General features: G+C 40.7%; 1 protein-coding gene across 6 annotated transcripts in view; it reads left to right on the plus strand.

The window, feature by feature from the left end:
* The window catches only part of Tmem71 (transmembrane protein 71), a 30,231-nt gene that overhangs the window by 5,790 nt on the left and 4,534 nt on the right, over window positions 1–19,907 (plus strand). For 4 of the 6 annotated variants that reach the window (XM_048358952.1, XM_048358950.1, XM_048358954.1 and 1 more), the window contains exons 5-7: window positions 402–574; window positions 12,940–13,125; window positions 17,016–17,091. In XM_048358952.1, the coding sequence (XP_048214909.1) occupies window positions 402–574; window positions 12,940–13,125; window positions 17,016–17,091 (435 nt within the window). The remainder of the gene's footprint in view (window positions 1–401; window positions 575–12,939; window positions 13,126–17,015; window positions 17,092–19,907) is intronic. The other 2 variants (XM_048358956.1, XM_048358953.1) reach the window with 1 other exon arrangement.

Consider the following 19,907-nt stretch of genomic DNA (forward strand, 5'->3'; position numbering starts at 1 on the left):
CCACAGTAAATTATGACCATTGTATACACGTGATTTTTTTTCTTTATCTCAATATCCTGGATATTTATGCAACATCCCAGCACACAGCAGAATCTTAAAGAATATCTCTGGAACTCCCAATGTGTGGATTGGAGGTATTAAAAAAACTATGCTCACAAATTCTACCCCATATCTACCCCATATCATATTCCTCAGCTCCGAGGCGATATGTTATCTCTTTTATCTCTAACAAATGGAATTTATCCTCACAAAATAGTGTTCTAAACTAACCATGAGCCTAATTAAATCATTTGTACATTATAAAGAAAAAAGAAAACTACGCTCTACGCATCAAGTCCGCACCAGATTCTGTTTCAGTTCTGCTACTCTTTGTTCACTAGGCTACTTCCATTTCTTCCTAGAGTATTCCGAAAGAAAAAGAGAATCCGCCATTCTCTTTCTTCTTTCTTCAACCCCAGAGCCTCTAAATCCTGGCTGGCTGGAAGTATCTTCAATGATATGAATTCTTCCGCAAGTGAGGAAATCTGGCAGGAAAACGTCAGGAGACCAAGCACATATCATCACCATGAAAATGGTGAGTTTGAATCTCACTTCCTTTAGTGAAGCATCACTTCCAAATAGGTGGTGTTGGGCCTGTAGTTCTGGACCAGTTTCTAATCCAGAGAGATGAACATCATTTTTGTAAGAGAGAATAAATTACTGACCCAGGTGTGTCTGTGTCAAAAGCCTAGAATGTGCTCTTTGTCGGGAAGCTTTTACTCTCCTTTCAGAAGTCAAACCAGGTAGGCACCTCACTGTTTAAACCCAAAGGACAAATTAGTAGAGTCATTTAGCACAATCATAATCATTTGAGTGTATAGTTCTTATAGTTATCTGCTTACTATTTTTCTCAACCTGATTCCTGGCAGAAAAACCCAAGTATTACATTACATTTTTAAGTATTTTACTTTTCAGTAATTATTTAAAAATTCATGAGATGCTGAAAAAAATAATTCAGAGAGGGCCTATGTAGCATTTATCCAGTTTTGCCTGCAAATAGTAATTTGTGCAGCTATAGAATGTCACCAAAAATTTTAAACTGACTTCGGCACAATGTTATGAAGACTGCACTAGGTAGGTGTGTGTGTGTGTGTGTGTGTTTGTGTGTGTGTGTTTGCATATGTGCGCACAATACTAGACTTCTTTTTAAAATAGAATAAGAGCTTGTTAAATGAAGAAACAATTCCTTAATATAACCAGATGGTTAATAAAACCAAGTACATCCCAGTTCTTCTGAATAACAAAGAAGTACATGAAGAGAATTGGTTCCAAAGATGGACAGTGGTTGGCTAAATAACCAAAGTGCTATGTTAGAGGCTGGGTTTTTATTGGATAAATTATGCATATTTTTGCAGCACCTTAAGCAGGATGAGGACATATCAGATTTGGAAGTTCAAAGTTACCTTTGAGTTAATGTGCAGGGAAGAATGTCTGGGGAGTAGTTAGTGGGAGCTCAGAAGTGATCGCAAACAACCTGCACATTAGGAACTGGTGCTGGAAACAGTAAAGAGGGAAAAGATTTAAGGAATATTTTTCCAGGTCAAAATAACAGATGAAGTATTCTGGCAATCACCAGAGACTTTCTGAAAGATAGCAAGGCAGAGTAATGAGGAAAATGGTCTTTGGAGTTGAATGGGCCTGAATTCAAGCCCTTTTCATATTGAAGTATTCCTGGGAAAGTTAATTAACCCCTCTGGTTCTATGTTTATTCATACACAAACAAAATGTTTATTATTCACAAACAGAAAATTGATAGCACACAATACCTGTGAGAATGAAACAAAGGTAATTCATTAAAAGGTACCATCAGAGCACAGGGGCTGGTATTGTGCTTAATACCTACTAGCTCTACCAAAGCAAAAACAGAAGAAAGGTACAGATTGAAGTTAGGAAAAGAAACAATGAATTTTATCTGGGTGGTGCTTGAGGTGCTTTAGAGACCTAGGAAGATAACCAGTCAAAGTTGGTAAACCAGATAAGGAAACTCATGAGCAAGGAAGGATACCAATTTAGAAGCCGACCTAAGAAACAGGAGAGATTTCTGGAATAAAAATCTAACCTATGTGCAATAAGTAAGTGAGCAAAGAGAAGCACCAAGCAAGAATTTCAGGAGCTTGAACAGAAGAGCTAGTATTTTCCAACTAATAGTAATGAATTTTACAGATCAACACCAACCAAGTCCTTAATATGAAATATTATCGCAGACACCCAGAATCTTTTTTTTTCTCAAATTTTTATTATCAAACTGACGTACAGAGAGGTTACAGTATCATACGTTGGGCATTGGATACATTTCTTGTACTGTTTGTTGCCTTGTCCCTCATGCCCCCTCCCTCCCCCCCTTTCCCTCCTCCCCCCTGGTGTTCAGTTCACTTACACCAAACAGTTTTGCAAGTATTGCTTTTGTAGTTATTTCTCTTTTTTTACCCTGTGTCTCTCAAATTTGGTATTCCCTTTGAATTTCCTACTTCCAATACCAGTAAACACGGTTTCCAATATACTCAGATAAGATTACAGAGATAGTGTAGGTACAAACATAGGAAGGTGATACAAAACATTATCTATAATAGAAACTACACATACACATAGGACGTTGGAAGTGGTTACAACTGTGATATATCACTTGTTTCCATAACATGGAGTTCATTTCAATTATCATCATCTTATGTGTTTCTAAGGGTATAGCTATTGGGCCTTGTGATGCTCTGCTATGGCTTGCCTAAACCTGTACTAATTATTCCCAATAAGGGAGGCCATAGAGTCCATGTTTCTTTGGGTCTGGCTCACTTCACTTAGTATAACTTTTTCCAAGTCCTTCCATTTCCTTACAAATGGAACAATGTCATTCTTTCTGATAGAGGCATAAAATTCCATTGTGTAAATGTACCACATTTTCCTGATCCATTCATCTATGGAGGGGCATCTGGGTTGGTTCCAGCTTCTCGCTATGACAAATTGTGCTGCGATGAACATTGTTGTGCTGGTGGCATTACTGTGATTTTGTTTGTGGGCTTTTGGATAGATACCCAACAGTGGGGCTGCTGGGTCATAGGGGAGTTCTATATTGAGCCTTCTGAGGAATCTCCATACTGCTTGCCAGAGTGGCTGAACCAGTTTACATTCCCACCAACAATGAAGTAGGGTTCCCTTTTGGCCACATCCCCTCCAACAATTGTTATTATTAGTTTTCTTGATATATGACATTCTTGCTGGGGTGAGATGGAATCTCAATGTTGTTTTGATTTGCATTTCCTTTATGGCCAGTGATGTAGAGCATTTTTTCATATGTCTATTGGCCATTCTCATTTCCTCATCAGAGAAGTTTCTTTGTAAGTCTTTAGCCCACTTGATGAGGGGGCTATTGGTTCTTTGCAGTTTTGTTTTGGAAGAAGGTAATTTTCTTAGTTCTGCATATATTTTAGAGATGAGACCTTTGTCTGTTGAATGTCCAGTAAAGATCTTCTCCCAGTCTGTGGGCTTTCTGTTTATCTTGAGAGCTATGTCCTTTGCCGTGCAGAAGCTCTGGAGTTTGATGCAGTCCCATTTGTCCAACCTTTCTTTGATTTGTAGCCTTTCAGGGTCTTTGTTAAGGAAGTTCTGTCCTGTGCCAAGGAGCCCAAGTGTTTCTCCTACTCCTTCCTTTAGTGTCTTCAGGGTGCCTGTTTTGATTTCAAGGTCTTTAATCCATTTGGAATTGATTTTGGTGCAGGGTGATATATAAGGATCTAGTTTTAGTTTGTTGCATGTGTTGAGCCAGTTTTGCCAGCACCACTTGTTAAAGAGGCTATCTTTCTTCCATACTATTGTTTTAGCTCCTTTATCAAAGATTAAGTAGGCATAGTTCTGTGGACACCCAGAATCTTTAAGGGATTTATTATACCTATCCCCACCTTCCAGGGCAGGGAGCGAAGGCAGATCAGATACTTCCCATACAGCCACACTGCAAGAACAGGATCCAACTTCTATATGTCTCAGTGTGTGCTGTTAAGCCCTATGGTATAATGGAGAAAGGCACTGGGACAGAGGATCCTGGAGTCCTGAGAGAAGATGAAGAAACAGCTAACAGTATCCATACCAGGAAAGATTAATCTAAATAGCCCAGGGCCTTTAAGGAGTTTCGAGGAGGGATTCTGCATGGGATCTTCACAGAGAAGGCAAAAGAGAGGTCACCTGGCTAACTCAGCATCCTCAAAAGATTGGTACAAATAGCTGCAGCAATCAGAAATACTTGCTACTTTTTCATTACCTCATTTGGTATAGCCTCAAAGTACGTGATCCAACCTTGATCACTTTCTAATTCCAGGACGTTTTCATCATCCCCCAAAAGAAAGCCTGTTCAGGTTAGCTGTCATTCCCCATTCCTTGTCATTCCCCATTCCTTGTCACCCCCAAACAACCATTAACCTATACTCTGTCTCTATGGATCTGCCCATTTCAAACTGTCATCCCTTTAAAATTATTAATGTAGAATTGAAACACACACACACAAAAAATATATATATAGCAATATGATGATCTGATGTAGGCAAATACAATGAGAAACGGTTATGTCAAGCTAATTAACATATATCCGTCACCTCCGTGTATTCAAAGTTTTTTCTGTGTGAATATTTTAGCTACTAGCAATTTTTAAGTGTACAATACCTTATTAATATCTGTAATCTCAATGCTATGTGGTAGATCTCAGACCTTATTCACTCTCTTTGATAGAAACGTGTATCCTTTGACTAGGATCTCTCTCTTCAACCCCACCCCTACCTACCCTATCCTTTTGAAAGCTGCCTCTTCCTCTCATTGGCCAGTTTTGTTTGGGGCCTCCCAAATGCTTATTCAAGTTTCCAGCTGGCCATTCTAGATTAGCTTTCCAGAGCAAGTTTCTTCTCAGGCCTCACACAGTTTATCCAAAAATGCTGATGGAGTTGAAGATGCTTTGGGGACCCAAGAGAAAGGAGGATGGCTAATTACACAATGAGAGAAATTAGGCCCCTCTTCAGATTCCTTCACAATGCTGCTAGAAACAAGGAGACCTGCTCAGTGTAGAGCTCAGTAGCTTTTGATTCCCAAACATTTGCTGGTTTCCCTTTTGTTTACATAAAATTCTTTTTAGCAAATAATGGTCTGGGGCAGCTATACCACTTACATAGCATAAACAGAGTGTTATATTTTTATCGTATTTACTTTTAAACATTTACTTTCTCTTTAGAAAATTTAAATAATTTATATAAAGACTCCTTTAAAATAAAAGTGTAAAAGGAGACCCTTCGAAGACGATATTCAATGACTAAGAAGAATTAAGTTTCTGGTATAGCAAAGATGGGGGAAAACATGCTTGATGACTAAACCTTAGGAAAATGATTCCAAAGGCAATGTTTCATATATTTGGAAATTAACATTTACTTTTGCCATAGTTGCCTCTTCCAAATATGTCCAAACAAACTTTAAAGCAGTTGGACCACAGTGCTGCTGCACGTGCCTGAGATTTCTTATTAAAATTCTCATGGTCGTCAAATATCTTCTAAATATATAACAAATTAAACCACCCAGCTCCAAAATCAGTAATTAGTCAACCTGGATATGCCCGGGCTTTAGAAATCTCTCATCTCGGCTGTCAGCTATAATCAACTGTTCCTCAGACTTCTTGTTTTCCTGATTTACCCGAGGCTCCGTGACTTTTATCAGCAAGTTTTTTTTTTTTTTCTGGAAATCTAGCCTAGTAGGAAGATTCCAGAAGAATTCAAAATTAAACTGTTTTGCTGTTTCCTCTCTGTGAAATGGATGCAATCAAACCCTACTTCCCTCGATTTTTCTCCCTGGCTTCATTTTCTTTTTAAGAAAGAGAGGATGTTTTTGGCCTACTTGATTTGTCCTCAGTTCACCCCTTCCCCAGCTGTGTGAAGATACCTTTCTCATTAGCAGCAATTCAATCAGTAGACATGGCATTTCACAGCTCCTCAAACCCTACTACTGTGAGTCTGGCTGGGATGTGTTCCCAAAGTCTGTAAGTCATCCTGATACAAAATAGAGGATTCTTACAGAGAAGTCTGAAGGGGATCTTCCATAAGCTCTAATCCTGCCAGCCGTGGGACAGGAAAGTCACCATGCTTATAGACCAAGGTTTTCTCTAAAACAATCGCTCACCCATAACTATCTTTGTTAAGTAGTTTTGATGGTAACATCTACATGTAGCTTTGGGCTTCTCAGTACAAACAGCAATAATGTCAACTCTACATGTGAGATATGGAAGGTCCATTTGAAAGATGCAGAACTGACCTACCAGACATAAATGACTCTGAATTTAAATAAACCAGGTGAAACAGCACAAAATTAATGTCTTTAGATGTAATACAACTAAAGTTATTTTTTGTTACCAGTCAAGGAAATTGGGGTTTGAAGCCAAATCATGACTTTTCAGAGGTTAAAAGAAAACTCTTTGGCCTTTTTTTTTTCTTTAATCTTAGGGGTTGTGGTTTCTGTGCTTAATGTCATCTCTTCTTCCTGGAAATTCTGTACACAATTTCCAGTAGTCCACATAGAACATAACTTATTTCTTCATCCAATTTTCAATGACAGAGCTCTGCATCCAACCCAGGCAGTCAGAGGACTCAGTACCAGGATCTTTGTACTCTTGTCACAGTCTCGTCCTCCTCTTCTCAGCTTCTCCTGCACAAAAGTTCCCAATTTCTCCTCACTTCCTTATTAATTTGACCACGTAAGCTCCATTGAGGTATGATTAAAATTCAAGAATTACACATATTAAATGTTTACACTTTGATGAGATGGACATGCACATACCAATGATATCATCACTACTATCAAGATAATGCTCATATCCAACACCCCCCCCTTCAATGGTTCCTTGTGCCCTTGAGTGTATGGGAAGTGTGTATGAGTAAGAACACTTAACATGTGAATTACCTTCTGAACGAATACCATCTTGTTACCTGTACAAGATGCTGTACCATAACTCTTTGGGATTCATCCATTTAGCATAATTGAAACTCTACATTTCTCATTTTTCCCAACTCTCACCTTCCCAGACCTTGGCAATGCTATTGTATTTCCTGTTTTTATGTTTGGTTATGTAGATTCCCCCTAAAAGTGACCTCCATGGCATTTGTAACTGGCTTGTTTTGTTTAGCACCCTGTCTCACAGGGTTCAAGTGGGAGAATTTCCTTCTTTATTTAAGGTGAATGACATTCCATTGTGTGCATGCCCCACCTTTCCTTTATCCATTCCTACCTGGGTTTGGTCCACCACATGTGAGCTGCAGTTACCATTGATTCAGGGCCTGTTCCATGTTCTGCCCCCACCCCACCCCCCTTTTTTTTTCTCTACCACAACAACAAGGATGCTTCCATAGACTTCTTTGTCAAGTGGCCAAATGTTATTGGTAGAATGGGGCTAGGGAGGAACCCGGAGGCTTGGCAGGAATTCCCCAGCTAAAGGCCCAGCTTATAGATCAGTTTCCAGGCTACAAGCTGGAAGGATCCTTGAGCTGGACAATGAGGCCATTCTGCTCCATCAACAACTTAGTCTCAGGCCTTCTCAAGCCTCTATAGGGTTCACACTCACCCCATAGCTCTGTGTTTACTGTAGCTCAATTCTAACAGACTCAGATTAGCCGTTGGCCTACAAGCCTGCCTCTACCACCCATACACTCTATCCATTCACTCAACACTCACTTCACTCAACACTCCACGCCATTCATTCACCTAGTTAGCTTAGTGAGTGCTCACTATGGGCTAGGTATTGAGACAGACAGGATGAACTTTTCCCCAGGAAGCTTTTTGGTCTAGTGAGGGACATGATTCAGCCAAAAATCATAAAAAAATTAGCTGGGCACTGGTGGCTCACACCTGTAATCCTAGCTACTCAGGAGGCTAAGATCTGAGGATCTTGGTTTGACGCCAACCTGGGCAGGAAAGTCTGTGAGACTCTTATCTCCAATTAGCCACTAGAAAACCAGAAGTGGTACTGTGGCTCAAAGTGGTAGAAGTGCTATCTTTGAGCAGAAAGAGCTCTGAGACAGAGCCTAGGTCCTGAGTTCAAGCCTTATGACTGACAGGGGGGAAAAATCATACAAATTACCCATTGTTTAATCTCTATTTTTACAATAATTTTATAAAAGCATTTATTAAGATTCTATGAAGGTAGATAGCAGGGTGTTTGGACAAAAGTAAGCATAAACAGGAGAAACAGACACGTCTCCCTCTTGTCACCATTTCCCAAGCTCCAGTGTTCATGCTCCAATGTTCCAGCCAGAATCATCTCGCAGGTCTACCCCAAGCTTGTTCCTTTAGCCATGCAGAGCTTGATCTTTGAGACCCCATCATGTTCTTTCACAGATTGATGCCTTGAGATCTCTGCAGCCTCCTCCTCTTTCCCTACTTCCTCCTCGGCCTGGTCTAGTGTTTTCCTGCCATCTTCCAGAAGAACCACTACTCATCTTCCAAGCTTCCATTTCATCATTTCACTCATTAAGGTTTGCCCCTCCTCCACTGGCAGTCCATCTAACTCAACACCATGGATCTTTGGGACCAGGCTGTTCTTTGTGGTTCAGTTGTCCTGTACGTTATCCCTGGCCTCTGTTCATTACATGACACCCCGAGATGTGACAACCTAAATCTCATGTCTGTAGACATTGTGAAGGGTCTTCTTGGAGTAGAAATGACCTCTGCTAAAAATTTCCTGTTAAACAAGAACCCCAACTCTCTCTTAGAGTTCGTCCATCACGCCAACTCCTAGAATAGGTGACAAGGTTCTCTCGAATATCGCTGCACAGTGAGCATTTGGACAGACAGGAGTCTCCTTACACTCATGCTCAAAATGCATTCATGAGGCCAAACAACCCTCATCATCATCTTAGCTCCCAAATGTGATGACGACAAAATGCAAATGTGATGTCTGCTCACCAGTCCAGCCAGAACTATGTCACAACACCACCCCAAGCTTGTGTCTAGCCAGGCAGAACTTGATCTCTCACTGCCTCCCCCTGGAGTTTCAAAGACAGACTCACATGCTCCCTCCTAGACGTCCATCAGATAACCCTGGTGAGCGCACATGGCAGCAATGGCCTTGTTGCTTTCACATTGCTCTCTTGTTTGCCTTTCTCTCCTCGAGAGCAGAATGCAGAGCAGGATGCAGCAAATGTCATTTGATTTGCCTCGCCCAGCTCCTTGCACAGAGCAATGTGTGTAATAAACGCACAGAAAAATAAATAGATCTCCCTGCCCTATGCCCTTGAGGTGTTTGTCTTCACATCTATTCTTGTTACACTTGTCAAAATCCTCTGCCTTGGCATCTTCTCTGGGGTGTCACTGTGGCCTGCCATGGTCCATGCCTTTCATTAGTTATTTTATGCTCCAGATGTCCCCTGCCAGCCATCCAAATGAGCAAGCCTTTCTATTTATTAAGGAAGGCTGCTCAGATTCCCCAGTCTGTTCCTCTTGGAATTTCTAGGACATACTACAAAGGTCTTCTTGATTCCCTCATCTCTCTTCCTATGTCTTTCGTTGTTGTTGTTGCTAACCCCATCTTGGCTATTACCTCCCTCACTTCAAGTGTGTGTTTCCTGGAGATCCTCGTGCTGTGCAAAATCAGCTCTGCAAGGGGACGGGTGGCAGTGGTGATGGTCCCTTTCTTCCCCTGGGATGCTTTCTTCAAGAAGGCACCTTGTCATACAGTGCACGAAAGGGAATAGTGTGACCATATTTGATAAACCCCGGGCCTTAAAACGTTTAGAAACAGGGTGAGTCTTTTATGGTAAGGCAATATCCTACATGCTCAATTCAAAGGAAAAATAAAATCTTTTTCCGAGGTTGGATACCAAGCTCCTTTCATGCCAGAGTTGAAAATTGTTAAGAACTTCTCTTCCGTCTCAAACAAGCCTTAACTTAACCTACCCAGTGCCCTCCTATCCCCACCAAGCCACTTGACATCCTGCCATTAACTAGGGACTCCATTTATTACAAAGATTATTGCTTTTGTTTCCCCCCCCCACACCCAATACTGTATTTCAGGTGTCTACATTTGTCCTTATCCCATTTAATTATCACAACAATAGTGAAAAATGCAAACTGTTGTCCTATTTCGTAGCTGAGGAAACTCGGGGTCAGATAATTAAGTAAAGTGCCTATATTATACTTACTATGATTCACAACCTGAAGAGTAATACAAAGGACAACTTGATCAAAGAACATTGCATTCATGTACAGAAATAACACTATGAAACGTGTTGAAAGATTAATATGCACTGATTTTTAAAAACTCAAACAATAAAATTAAAAACTCATGCTAAACAGAAAATGGAAGTAAAAATAAATTCATGTTCTGGTCTTTCTGAAGCTCAAGTGTTGACAGCTTCCCCAAACCATATATTTTAAAATAAATGCTATTTGTTTACATATACTATCTATCCAAAGAGCAGTACCTTTCTTACTACTTCCTACTGGGTGACTGTCATGTGCACAGACTTATAACCTAAGATTTCTACCTCCTTTGGCAAAATGTCTGGGCTTTCTGCCTTCTATCTTTCCCATCTCTCTAAATGGCCTATAATGTATGGATTTGGTAAGTATCTGTCAAATATTTAAAGAATTTGAGTATTTCCCTTAGTGATGGAACCAAAATTCATGTGGATCTTAGAATTGACGCTCTTTAGATAAAAAGCACAAATAAGGACATTATATGGGTTAAAAATAATTTTACAAATCCATTTCAGAGTTTCTCCAAGGTAAAATAGGAGTACAATTTTCTCAAACATTACACCCACTGCTCAAAGCTTTCCGGTGTCCCCAAGCGTCTTCTAGTCTAGGGTTCTCTTTTTCTGCATTGATGTATTACTTTTCCTTGTCCATGGGAGATTATCTTCTTAAACATTTAGTAATTTTGGCTGTGGCCTCATCTTCCTTGAGCTCTCTCTGTGGGAAGCTGTGCAGCTTAAGTTGAAAGAGTTTCTAAACTGTGTTCTTTGTTGACATCACGGGGCTAATATAAACCTGATGCTTTTTATGAATATCAACTTCTCAGATTAGTACAGATTTTAGCCTACCCTAATAACCTAAATTAAAAAAAAATCTTAGAAGAGACAGTTTGTTCACTTATTGACTTGGCAAAGGGAGTAAACTTTTGTTCCTTTTCCCTGAATGACTGAACATTCTTTTTTCTTAGCCTGTCTTTTTTTTTTTTTTAAATCAGGGAAATAGTCCCTGCAGAGACTGAGTTTTAGTTTTCTATTTCTCTTTAGTCTAAGGCATTTCCCCAGTTCTTGTAGAGTTCTTTAAACCACAGCCTTTTGATCACTAGGACTTCTAAGTAGCCCATTCCACTCAACCTGGGCAGCTTTAACCACAGTTCTTGTTTAGAATTCTGAATTTCCTTGGCTTGTCGCGTAGGAATGTCCTTTTCTTCTGAGCTCAGCTTCACACTTAAAAAAGGTTGGATATGTGCCATCGTTTAGATACTAGCTCAGGAAACACCTGCATCCCATGGAAGACTTCTTCCTACGCTCTGAGAGTGGATCAAATCTTAGGATCTCTGCCTCAAGTCCTTACCCCAGGCCATGCATGGGAATAAAGTTAAGCCCTTCAGTGGATGTCACACAGACTAGCAAAGACAAGGCCCAGAGAATGGATAGGCATATGCTAGATGAACCAAATCAGAGGCATGCAGTGAGTCTGAGCTGTGGAGCTAAAGTTCCACGCAGTAGGAGAAATTCTCAACATGCACCCTTTCTGGTACAATCCAATCAAAGCGAGGATGAAATGTCATTCCTCGATGATCTCATGTTGAAGACACCTGTTATCACTCTGGAGTTATCTTGGCATGTTTGAAGCTTGGTGTTATATGGTTTTTAGAAGAACTAGCCTGTTTTGTGGAAGGAGTATTAGATTAAGGTTAGGGATATCATAGAGTACAGTAAGTACCTATTCATGAAACGATGTATACATCTTTGAATCAAATCACAAAGCAGGTATTTAGTGTACAGTATGTCAGCCAGTATATATTTTATGAAAGGGGGACTTCCTCAGTGACACCTGTCACAAGCTGTTCTCCCACTTTTGCATCTTATGAAACTGTAAGCCACATGGGAACAGAGGTGACATCTGTCTAATCTACTATTGCTTTCTGGAAGCTCAGCCAGTTCCTGATGCATAGTCACATTCAGTCAAGGTCAGATCAGTGAAGTCGTTGGCTCAACTGTGATAGTGAGCGATGTAAATAGGTGAGGCTTACCTACCCACCTCACGTGCTTCACGTCCATCCCCGTGCCACCCGACGTCACGTGGGGATTAAGTCTCCTTCTCCGTGCAGGGCTCAGGATGCCATTTCATGATTTCCTACCACGGTCACTTGGATTTCATTCTAGGTCAAAATGGCATGCTCTTTTATCCACATCAAAATGCTGCATGACTGTGTGAACTGTGCTGCTCTTTCTCCGGAACACTCCGTCACCCTCCTGCCTGCGGGGTGCATTCTCTGCTTTCGGGGTGCATTCTCTGCTTTCGGGTGTGAAGTCAATGGCGTCCATGACAATCATCAGTACTTATTTCTAGCTCCACCTTTCACTAGGCTTCTTTGGGTCACTTTTATTCTGACCAGATTGCAATTGGCTTCCTTTACTAAACTTTCACGTCTTTGACCTTTGCAGATCTCTATCTCAAAGACATTTTTGTTCAGCCTTTGAGGGCAAGGACCAATGGAAATGCCATCACATCCAGAAATCTTTCTATTGCATTGTAACAGTGGATCAGGGTTGCTAATTGAGTATTAAGGCCTAGCATAGAGCAGTCACAGAACACTATCTCTCACTCATTCACACACACGCATACACACACACACACACACACACACACACACACACACACACACTTACAGAATGAACCCTTCTGCTTTTCCAGGAGATACTTTGGACTATCCTCTGGCTGATGAGTGGGAGTTGGAGAAGCTAGTTGCAGAGTCTGTGGAAGCCTCCTCCTCAAGCCACCTCGTATCGCAGCCGCTCAGAGAAATCTCCCAAGACACCCCTCTTCAGTCTCTTAGGAGAGCATCTGAACACTTCCAAGAGAACATTCTGGATCATTCAAGTGAGTTATTTTAAGTCTTTGTCACACCCACAGATTTCCTTCCTTTCGGTGCCTGAGGATGACATAGCACAGCCGTGACTCATGCGCACTTGGGGGTAACCTGCAGGAGGAGGGAGGACCTGAGTCTGTGCTGGAGTGTTTAAGTGAGGTATTCCCGGGGAGGAGGGGGGGGGAAACTTGCCTTTGGTTGCCATCGGAGAGGCGTCAGAAGTATCCGTTCCACAGTGTTTTAATTTTTGAAAAACCCTGATGACACTTTGTGAAACGCTAGGTTTTAATAAAGCTGAAGAGAGGGACCACAGGTCTCCTATTTTCCTATATTTAGCTGTGTATTTGATGCACTCTATAAAAAGAAGGAGAAAAGGAAAGACATTAGGAAACCTTTTAATGCTGTGTGCCTGGCAAGAAAAAGGAAAGAACTACAGGTATTGGTATTTCCTGTTAGATCTAGAGTAAGTTCTAAACCTCAAGTTGGCTGCTACTGGTTTAGTCACGTTTGCATTTTATGTGGCATCACCGCGAAGAGAGTTGGCTCTGTCTTCAGTTTGCTGAAATTTAAAGCCCAAACCCCACTTTTAGCCACAATCCTACGAATGATCTTTGGGGTTAACCAAACTCTGAAAATTAACATTTTCATCTGCACATGGAAAGAATCCTAGTTCCCTATTGATGACAATAGTAATTCACATAGGGCACTGTTGGGCCTACTGAGTTTATTATTACATGAGATTAAGTGGAAATTATTTCATTCTATTTGCCTTTGCGAAGTCTTAGAGACTGACATCAATTATCATTCTTTCAACTCCCAAGATCCATATGCCCTGTGCATTAAGTTCCCAATGAGGTTGTTACAAAGTCTTAAAAGAGTTTCACTGTTCTTTGGTGGCACTGCAATTTGAACTCAGGACCTTGCACTGGCAGTCTACCATTTGTGCCAAGCCCCTTTCTGTGTTGGCTGTTTTTTGAGATAATTTCTCATCTATGCTTGGGCCAGCCTGGATTGTGGTCCTCTTATTTAGGCTTCCCACCTAGCTGGGATGACAGGCCTATACTACCACACTCAGATTTAATTGCTAGAGATGAAATCTCGCCAAGCTTTTATGTAGGCTAACCATCCTGTAACTATGATCCTCCAAATCGTTGCTTCCCAAGATTACAGGCATGTGCCATTGTGTATCCAGCCTTGTTAAAGTATTGTCTAAGTTTCCTCTGTAAGTGACACAATGACAGAAAAGGCAATGTTCTATTATTTAAAAACAGGCTACGTTATCAACACCTAATGAGATTGCTTAATAATTACCTCCTCCAGGAATCCATCCTTCTCTGGGCTCCATGGCTGTAAGAGCCCTTCCCTTTCATGCTCACTATCTGAACTCTTATTACATGCTTACTTCTGTGTCTCCCTTATCAAGCTCCAAGATCTTTAAAGATGATAAACACTAGATAATAATTGTCCTTGAATTCCAAACTGCCTGCATAGTGCTTGGCACAGAGTAAGTCCCTTCCTGATTGTGGTGGACCAGTTAGCAAGTGTGCCTGGCCTGCTGCACAGATAAAAAAAAAAAATACTGCCATGCAGACAGGTCATGTAAGCCTTTACTCTGCAAGGACTTTTGAAAGGATGAGTACATGGTTTTTACTATCTGTAATACTGTACCTGCTCCACCAGGGTAGCCCCTACTCTTCCTCAAGACCCTCCCCCAGGATTCTTGGAATTCCACAGGGATTGCTCTACCAGACTATTTAGTTCCCTTTTTCTCACTAGGCTATGCCCCCTAAATGGACAAGGTCTCCTTTCAGTGGTACTTCATGTGTTCATTTTGCATGGATACTCTATTCCAGCTGAGATTCCAAATGCTGAGTGCATAGCATGTATGCCATCTTCTGTGTTCATCAGGGTTTTCCAGTTCTGTGAGATGAAACCCAATGTACAGTGGATCCATCAAATGGAATTTGTTAACTACTGCTAATGAAAATTCTGGAACACGGATGGAGTGCAGGATTCTCCAATGCTCTGCCTCTGTCATCTCTTCCCTCCTGCATCTGTGCTGCTCTAAGAAAGATCATCTCTCCACCATGGTTCTGATTGCTCTAGGCTTATACCTTTTCCATTTCCCATCCAGTACAGAGAAAGAGAGCACGATTCTACCAGTCTGGAGTTATGACTAGAGGCTTAGAGTTGGTTCTTGGATGGGGTCCATTTACATGGTACAGTCAAGGCTTTTGGTGATAAGAGTGTAAGGGTCCAAAAGTCTGGGAATGGATCCGATTCTGGGAAGGCAGAGAAGTTAGTCATTCCATCGATACCACACAATAGACAAAGGGAAGATGATTCTCCAAGGAAAATATGGGTGCTGACTCTCTCATGTGTAGCCAGGTGAGAGAAGACAGAGAAATAAAACAGGATTTTTAAGTGATATGAAAAGAGTGCTGAGCAAAAGAGGAAGGAAGGATAACAGAACACAGAGAGGAACAACTGATGGCCAAGGGAGAGCTGGTAGAGTCAAGGCAGGCTTCCTGACAGAGGCCGTATTCAAGCTAAGCCAAAGTAGGTACTTAATACGTGTCTTCTGAAGAAAGGAATGCCAATAACTGGTCTAAAATCACACAGCTCCTCTCTGTAGAACACCTATTGAGAGCCCATTCCCCTTCAGTACCATGTCCAGTGATCTTTGCAGTTTTTCAAGCTAGATTTGTTTCTGGTAGGAAATGTTTTCCAAACTCCACATAAAATCAAGAGAGGTAAAATAGAAATCGACTTTAGGAGCATGGCTGAATGTTCAATTGAACCCCCACTAATGTATTTTATCCACAGTGTACATAAAGTCATATGTATATACAAGGACATAGTTTACTACTTCTACCTCCTCAATTGCCAGGCCTCAGGATTCCACCCACACTCTGGGTGAAGTAGCTTTGGTGGCTCATTCAGTCTTCATTTACAGCACAAATAGCCAGAATAAATACACTTATAGCATAGTTATTCCTAGTTTTAAACAGCTCTTATAAACCTGAGTTTTTAAAACATTGGCAAGACTAAGTTGAGATATTTATGAATTCTTTTCAAGCCTTTATGTGGCAATCCTTAAACCAGTTCAGATTTCTTTCAGCTGATAAAAGTAATATTCAGGTTGACAAGTGGTTTAATTCTCATATTTATAACTCGTGGAGGCTTTGCATTCATTTGTAGTATGGCTTGCCAGATGCCTGAAGTATTTCACTGATTGGAAAGAGTTTTGCAAGGACAAATATTTCATAATATGTGTTCTCTTTTTGGATCTCTAGAGACTCCCAGCATGCAAAGTAGCAATTGTCCTTACCTGCCCCCACTTTAGACAAAACACTGTGTTCTGTCTAGATGTTTTGGCACTGGACCTCATAGCTGTGTGACCTTGGACAATTTCATCATATTCCTCAGTGATGCTCTTCTCATTTGCAGAACAGAGATAATGGTACTATCTTATGTGACCTTTGGGCCGATGAAATCACCTTGGTATAGGAAAGGTATTTGTGAGTTATAAGGCATTGCGAAAAATTTAGGTACTATGACTGTTCCCATCATTATCATTGTCCATAGAGAACTGACAATAGCATAAACTCTATGAAGTCTTTCCTCAATGGAAAAGCAAAATGAGAATCCAAAATTGTGTTAAGTAGCATTACCTATCTTTTATTTTACAATACAGAGGAAATTGATCATTTGTAGAACTTTTTAAATGAATGGCCCCCATATAACATTATGTGATTCTATCTTATTATTTATTATGAATTGCTTAATCGGACATACATTTGAAGACTGTATGGAGGAGAAGCCTTACTATGAATTTGTTGCTCCCAGCCTATTTAATAATGGTGGTTTCTAACGCATTTGCATTTGTTTCTCCTCTTAGAACCCAATCTGTTTCGAGAAACTTCCTTCCATGCAGTCCTGCTTACCTTGTGCTTCATTATTTCTGCCTGTGCAAGGTAATTTAGATTTTTTTCATGCAGCAGCACTTTATAATAAATGGGTCTGTAATTGATTGATGATTTCCTTTCCTTCTTCTTCCACAAAGCATTTCATGTAGCTGTGTGGCTGAAATTTGTTAATTATCTACAGGGGTAAATAAGTGCTTTCCTACCTCTCACCTCCCTAGTGTATTTACCTACTTTATGGTATGTTATCCTTTGTTGAAAGGCCACAGAGCCAGTGCAAGTGCCCCTTCCTGAAATCAAGGACACTGGATGGCCCCTGTGGGAAACAAGGAGTCCCTACTGAGATTTCATGTTCCTTATTGTATTTTTTATTCTAAAATAACTCCGTCTGCAAAAGAACAATCAGAAAAGGATTTACCAAAGAGTACAGATACTTGCTTAACTGGGAATAGCTGTGGCCTTGTAGTGGGAATGTAGTAAACTCTGGGTGTAGTAAATATTCAAATAAGGTGGAGGCAAGTGGAAAAGGACATTTGGGCCAGGTATCCTTGTAAAGGCACTTTTTATATGCAGTTGCTGAGGTCCCACGCAAACATACGATTCTGGCAGTCTTTTGTAATGGTGACCAGGCAATCCTGTCTTCATAATGTCCTAGCACTGTGTATTTTTGTTAGGATTTTTGTCACACGCAAGTGACTTCATCTTGATTCTGACAACGTTTACATTCCTTCCACCCATAAAGAGTCCAGGACATCTCCATCAAAATGCCATGATCAGGTGTGACTATAAGCATATTTTGACTTTACTTTCTGCCCCACGCATCCTTGCCATGCCTTCCCTACCTTTCTTTGCCCCAAACTCCAGGGCAGTGGTCAGTTCTTAGCAGTGGTAAGTTCACTTGTGCCTCGCGGCCTTTGCATCTGCGATTCCCTCTCCCTGGTACAAATCTTCTCCAGAGATATAGCCTGCCTCATAACCTGTGCCCTTGCTTCTTTCAGGAATAGGTCCAAATGTGAGGGCATCACCAGAGAGGCCTTCCATGACACCATGTGTAACATAAGTAGCATATTACTTCCTATCACACATACCCTTGGCTTTACTTTTCCTTGGTGAACTTGTTACCCCTTGACCTTGTAGAGGTTCAAGTGTCTGTTTGTCAGTAGCCTAACTCCAGCTATCGGGATGTGTGCAACCAGAGAACAAATTTCTCGTGTGCCACCTTTACTTCTCTACCCTGCATGCCAAAACTGCATTGATATTTATTGAATCAACTAGACAAATGTAAGGAATTCAGTCCTAGGGGCTGACGGTCCTTGAACTTTGGTCAGGAGGTGTTACTTATTCACGAGTCTTGCCTGTTTGGAGGGTCCAATTCTTCACATGGCTTAAGGTGGCTGCCTTTAAATATCAAGTCTTATATCCTATCCCTTAGTATAATAATAAGGCCTAGTGAGAATCAGCATTTTAAAATATGCCTCCCAGTTAATTATAAGGTTTGAGAAGCATTCTTTTTCAGTTCACAATAGGACCAAACAAACAGAAGGCGGGAGGTCCGGTGGTTAAAAATAGATTTGCAAAATTCTGCACCGTACAATCTTCTAAGTTGGAAGATCGTGATGTGCCTTTGCAGAATAAAAGCTTAGGGAGATCACACAGTGCTCTTGAAAACTTTCCCAAATGTTCAAGTTGATCAGGGACCCCTGTCTTTCGCTTCGGGAGATCGTTAATGAAATGTTTCTCCTGAAAAACTTGTGTTCATATTCTGTCCCTGATAATGAGGCACAGCTAGGAACTCCTATCTCTTGAGTGTGAATTATGTCTAGAAACATATTTGCAAAGAGAGAGTAAAGAAAGGAGAAAAATTGTCTTTGTAGTGGCAAGATCTGGCCAGTTCTACTTCAAGTGAATGAATTTTGTTGATTGTGTGGAGCCAGGACACAATCATAAGATTGTGTCTAACCATGAGAAAAAATAAGCATAAAATCAAATTTGATCATTAGTCCAAACAGGAGAATTTCACACTGAATGTTGCTCCTTGTCGAGTTGCAGATTTTCCCGCCACTGTCTTTCTGAATTCCTTATCCTGTAGAGCATTTTGCTACATATGTTTAATGTGGCAAATTACTTATCTCTCTTAGTTGCATACTTCTAGGATGCATCAAATCACAGCAACAATAAATATGATGTTCTAATGTCTCATTCCTTTTAAATTCCTAGATAATATCTGATTGTATTGGTATATTGTGTTTAACTTACACATTCATGTGTTGAAAAACATGGTTGCTTACAGCTTTAAAGAACTTTCAATAAAGTTTCTACAAAGGATTACATGCATTTAAAGATAAATCTTTAATTCAGTTCAGGTATATACCAAGGCATGGCGTTTCAGGGTTATTTAATAAGCCTGCTTTTCATTTTGCAAGACAGTGCTAAATTATTTTCTGGAGTGTTTTCACCATTTTTATTCCCAACAGCAATTGATGAGACTTTCTGTGTTTTGGCATCTTCGCCCACATTTGGTGCTATCCTTTTGGAGATTTTAACCTCTCCCACCCATGGGTGTGCAGTGGCCTCTTGTCTCTTGCTGTTTAAATTTCCACTACTTGTCAGATCTTTCAGTCTTTTGTGGTACTGGGGCTCAAAAACACAGGGCTTCACACTTCCTTGACTACCTGCTACCACTCAGGTCATGCCTCCAGCCATCGTTTGTGCTGGTTAGTTTGGAGATGGGAATCCAGAGAAATTTTCTGCCCAAGTTGGCCTTTTATTACAATCCTTCAGGTCTCAACCTCCAAAACAGGACTATGATCTCTTCACCATTTTTACAAGGATCATTTTCTTTATTGTTGAGTTTTACTTGTTCTTAT

The sequence above is a fragment of the Perognathus longimembris genome, chromosome 12 (assembly GCF_023159225.1).
Source record: "Perognathus longimembris pacificus isolate PPM17 chromosome 12, ASM2315922v1, whole genome shotgun sequence".
Lineage (NCBI taxonomy): Eukaryota > Metazoa > Chordata > Mammalia > Rodentia > Heteromyidae > Perognathus > Perognathus longimembris.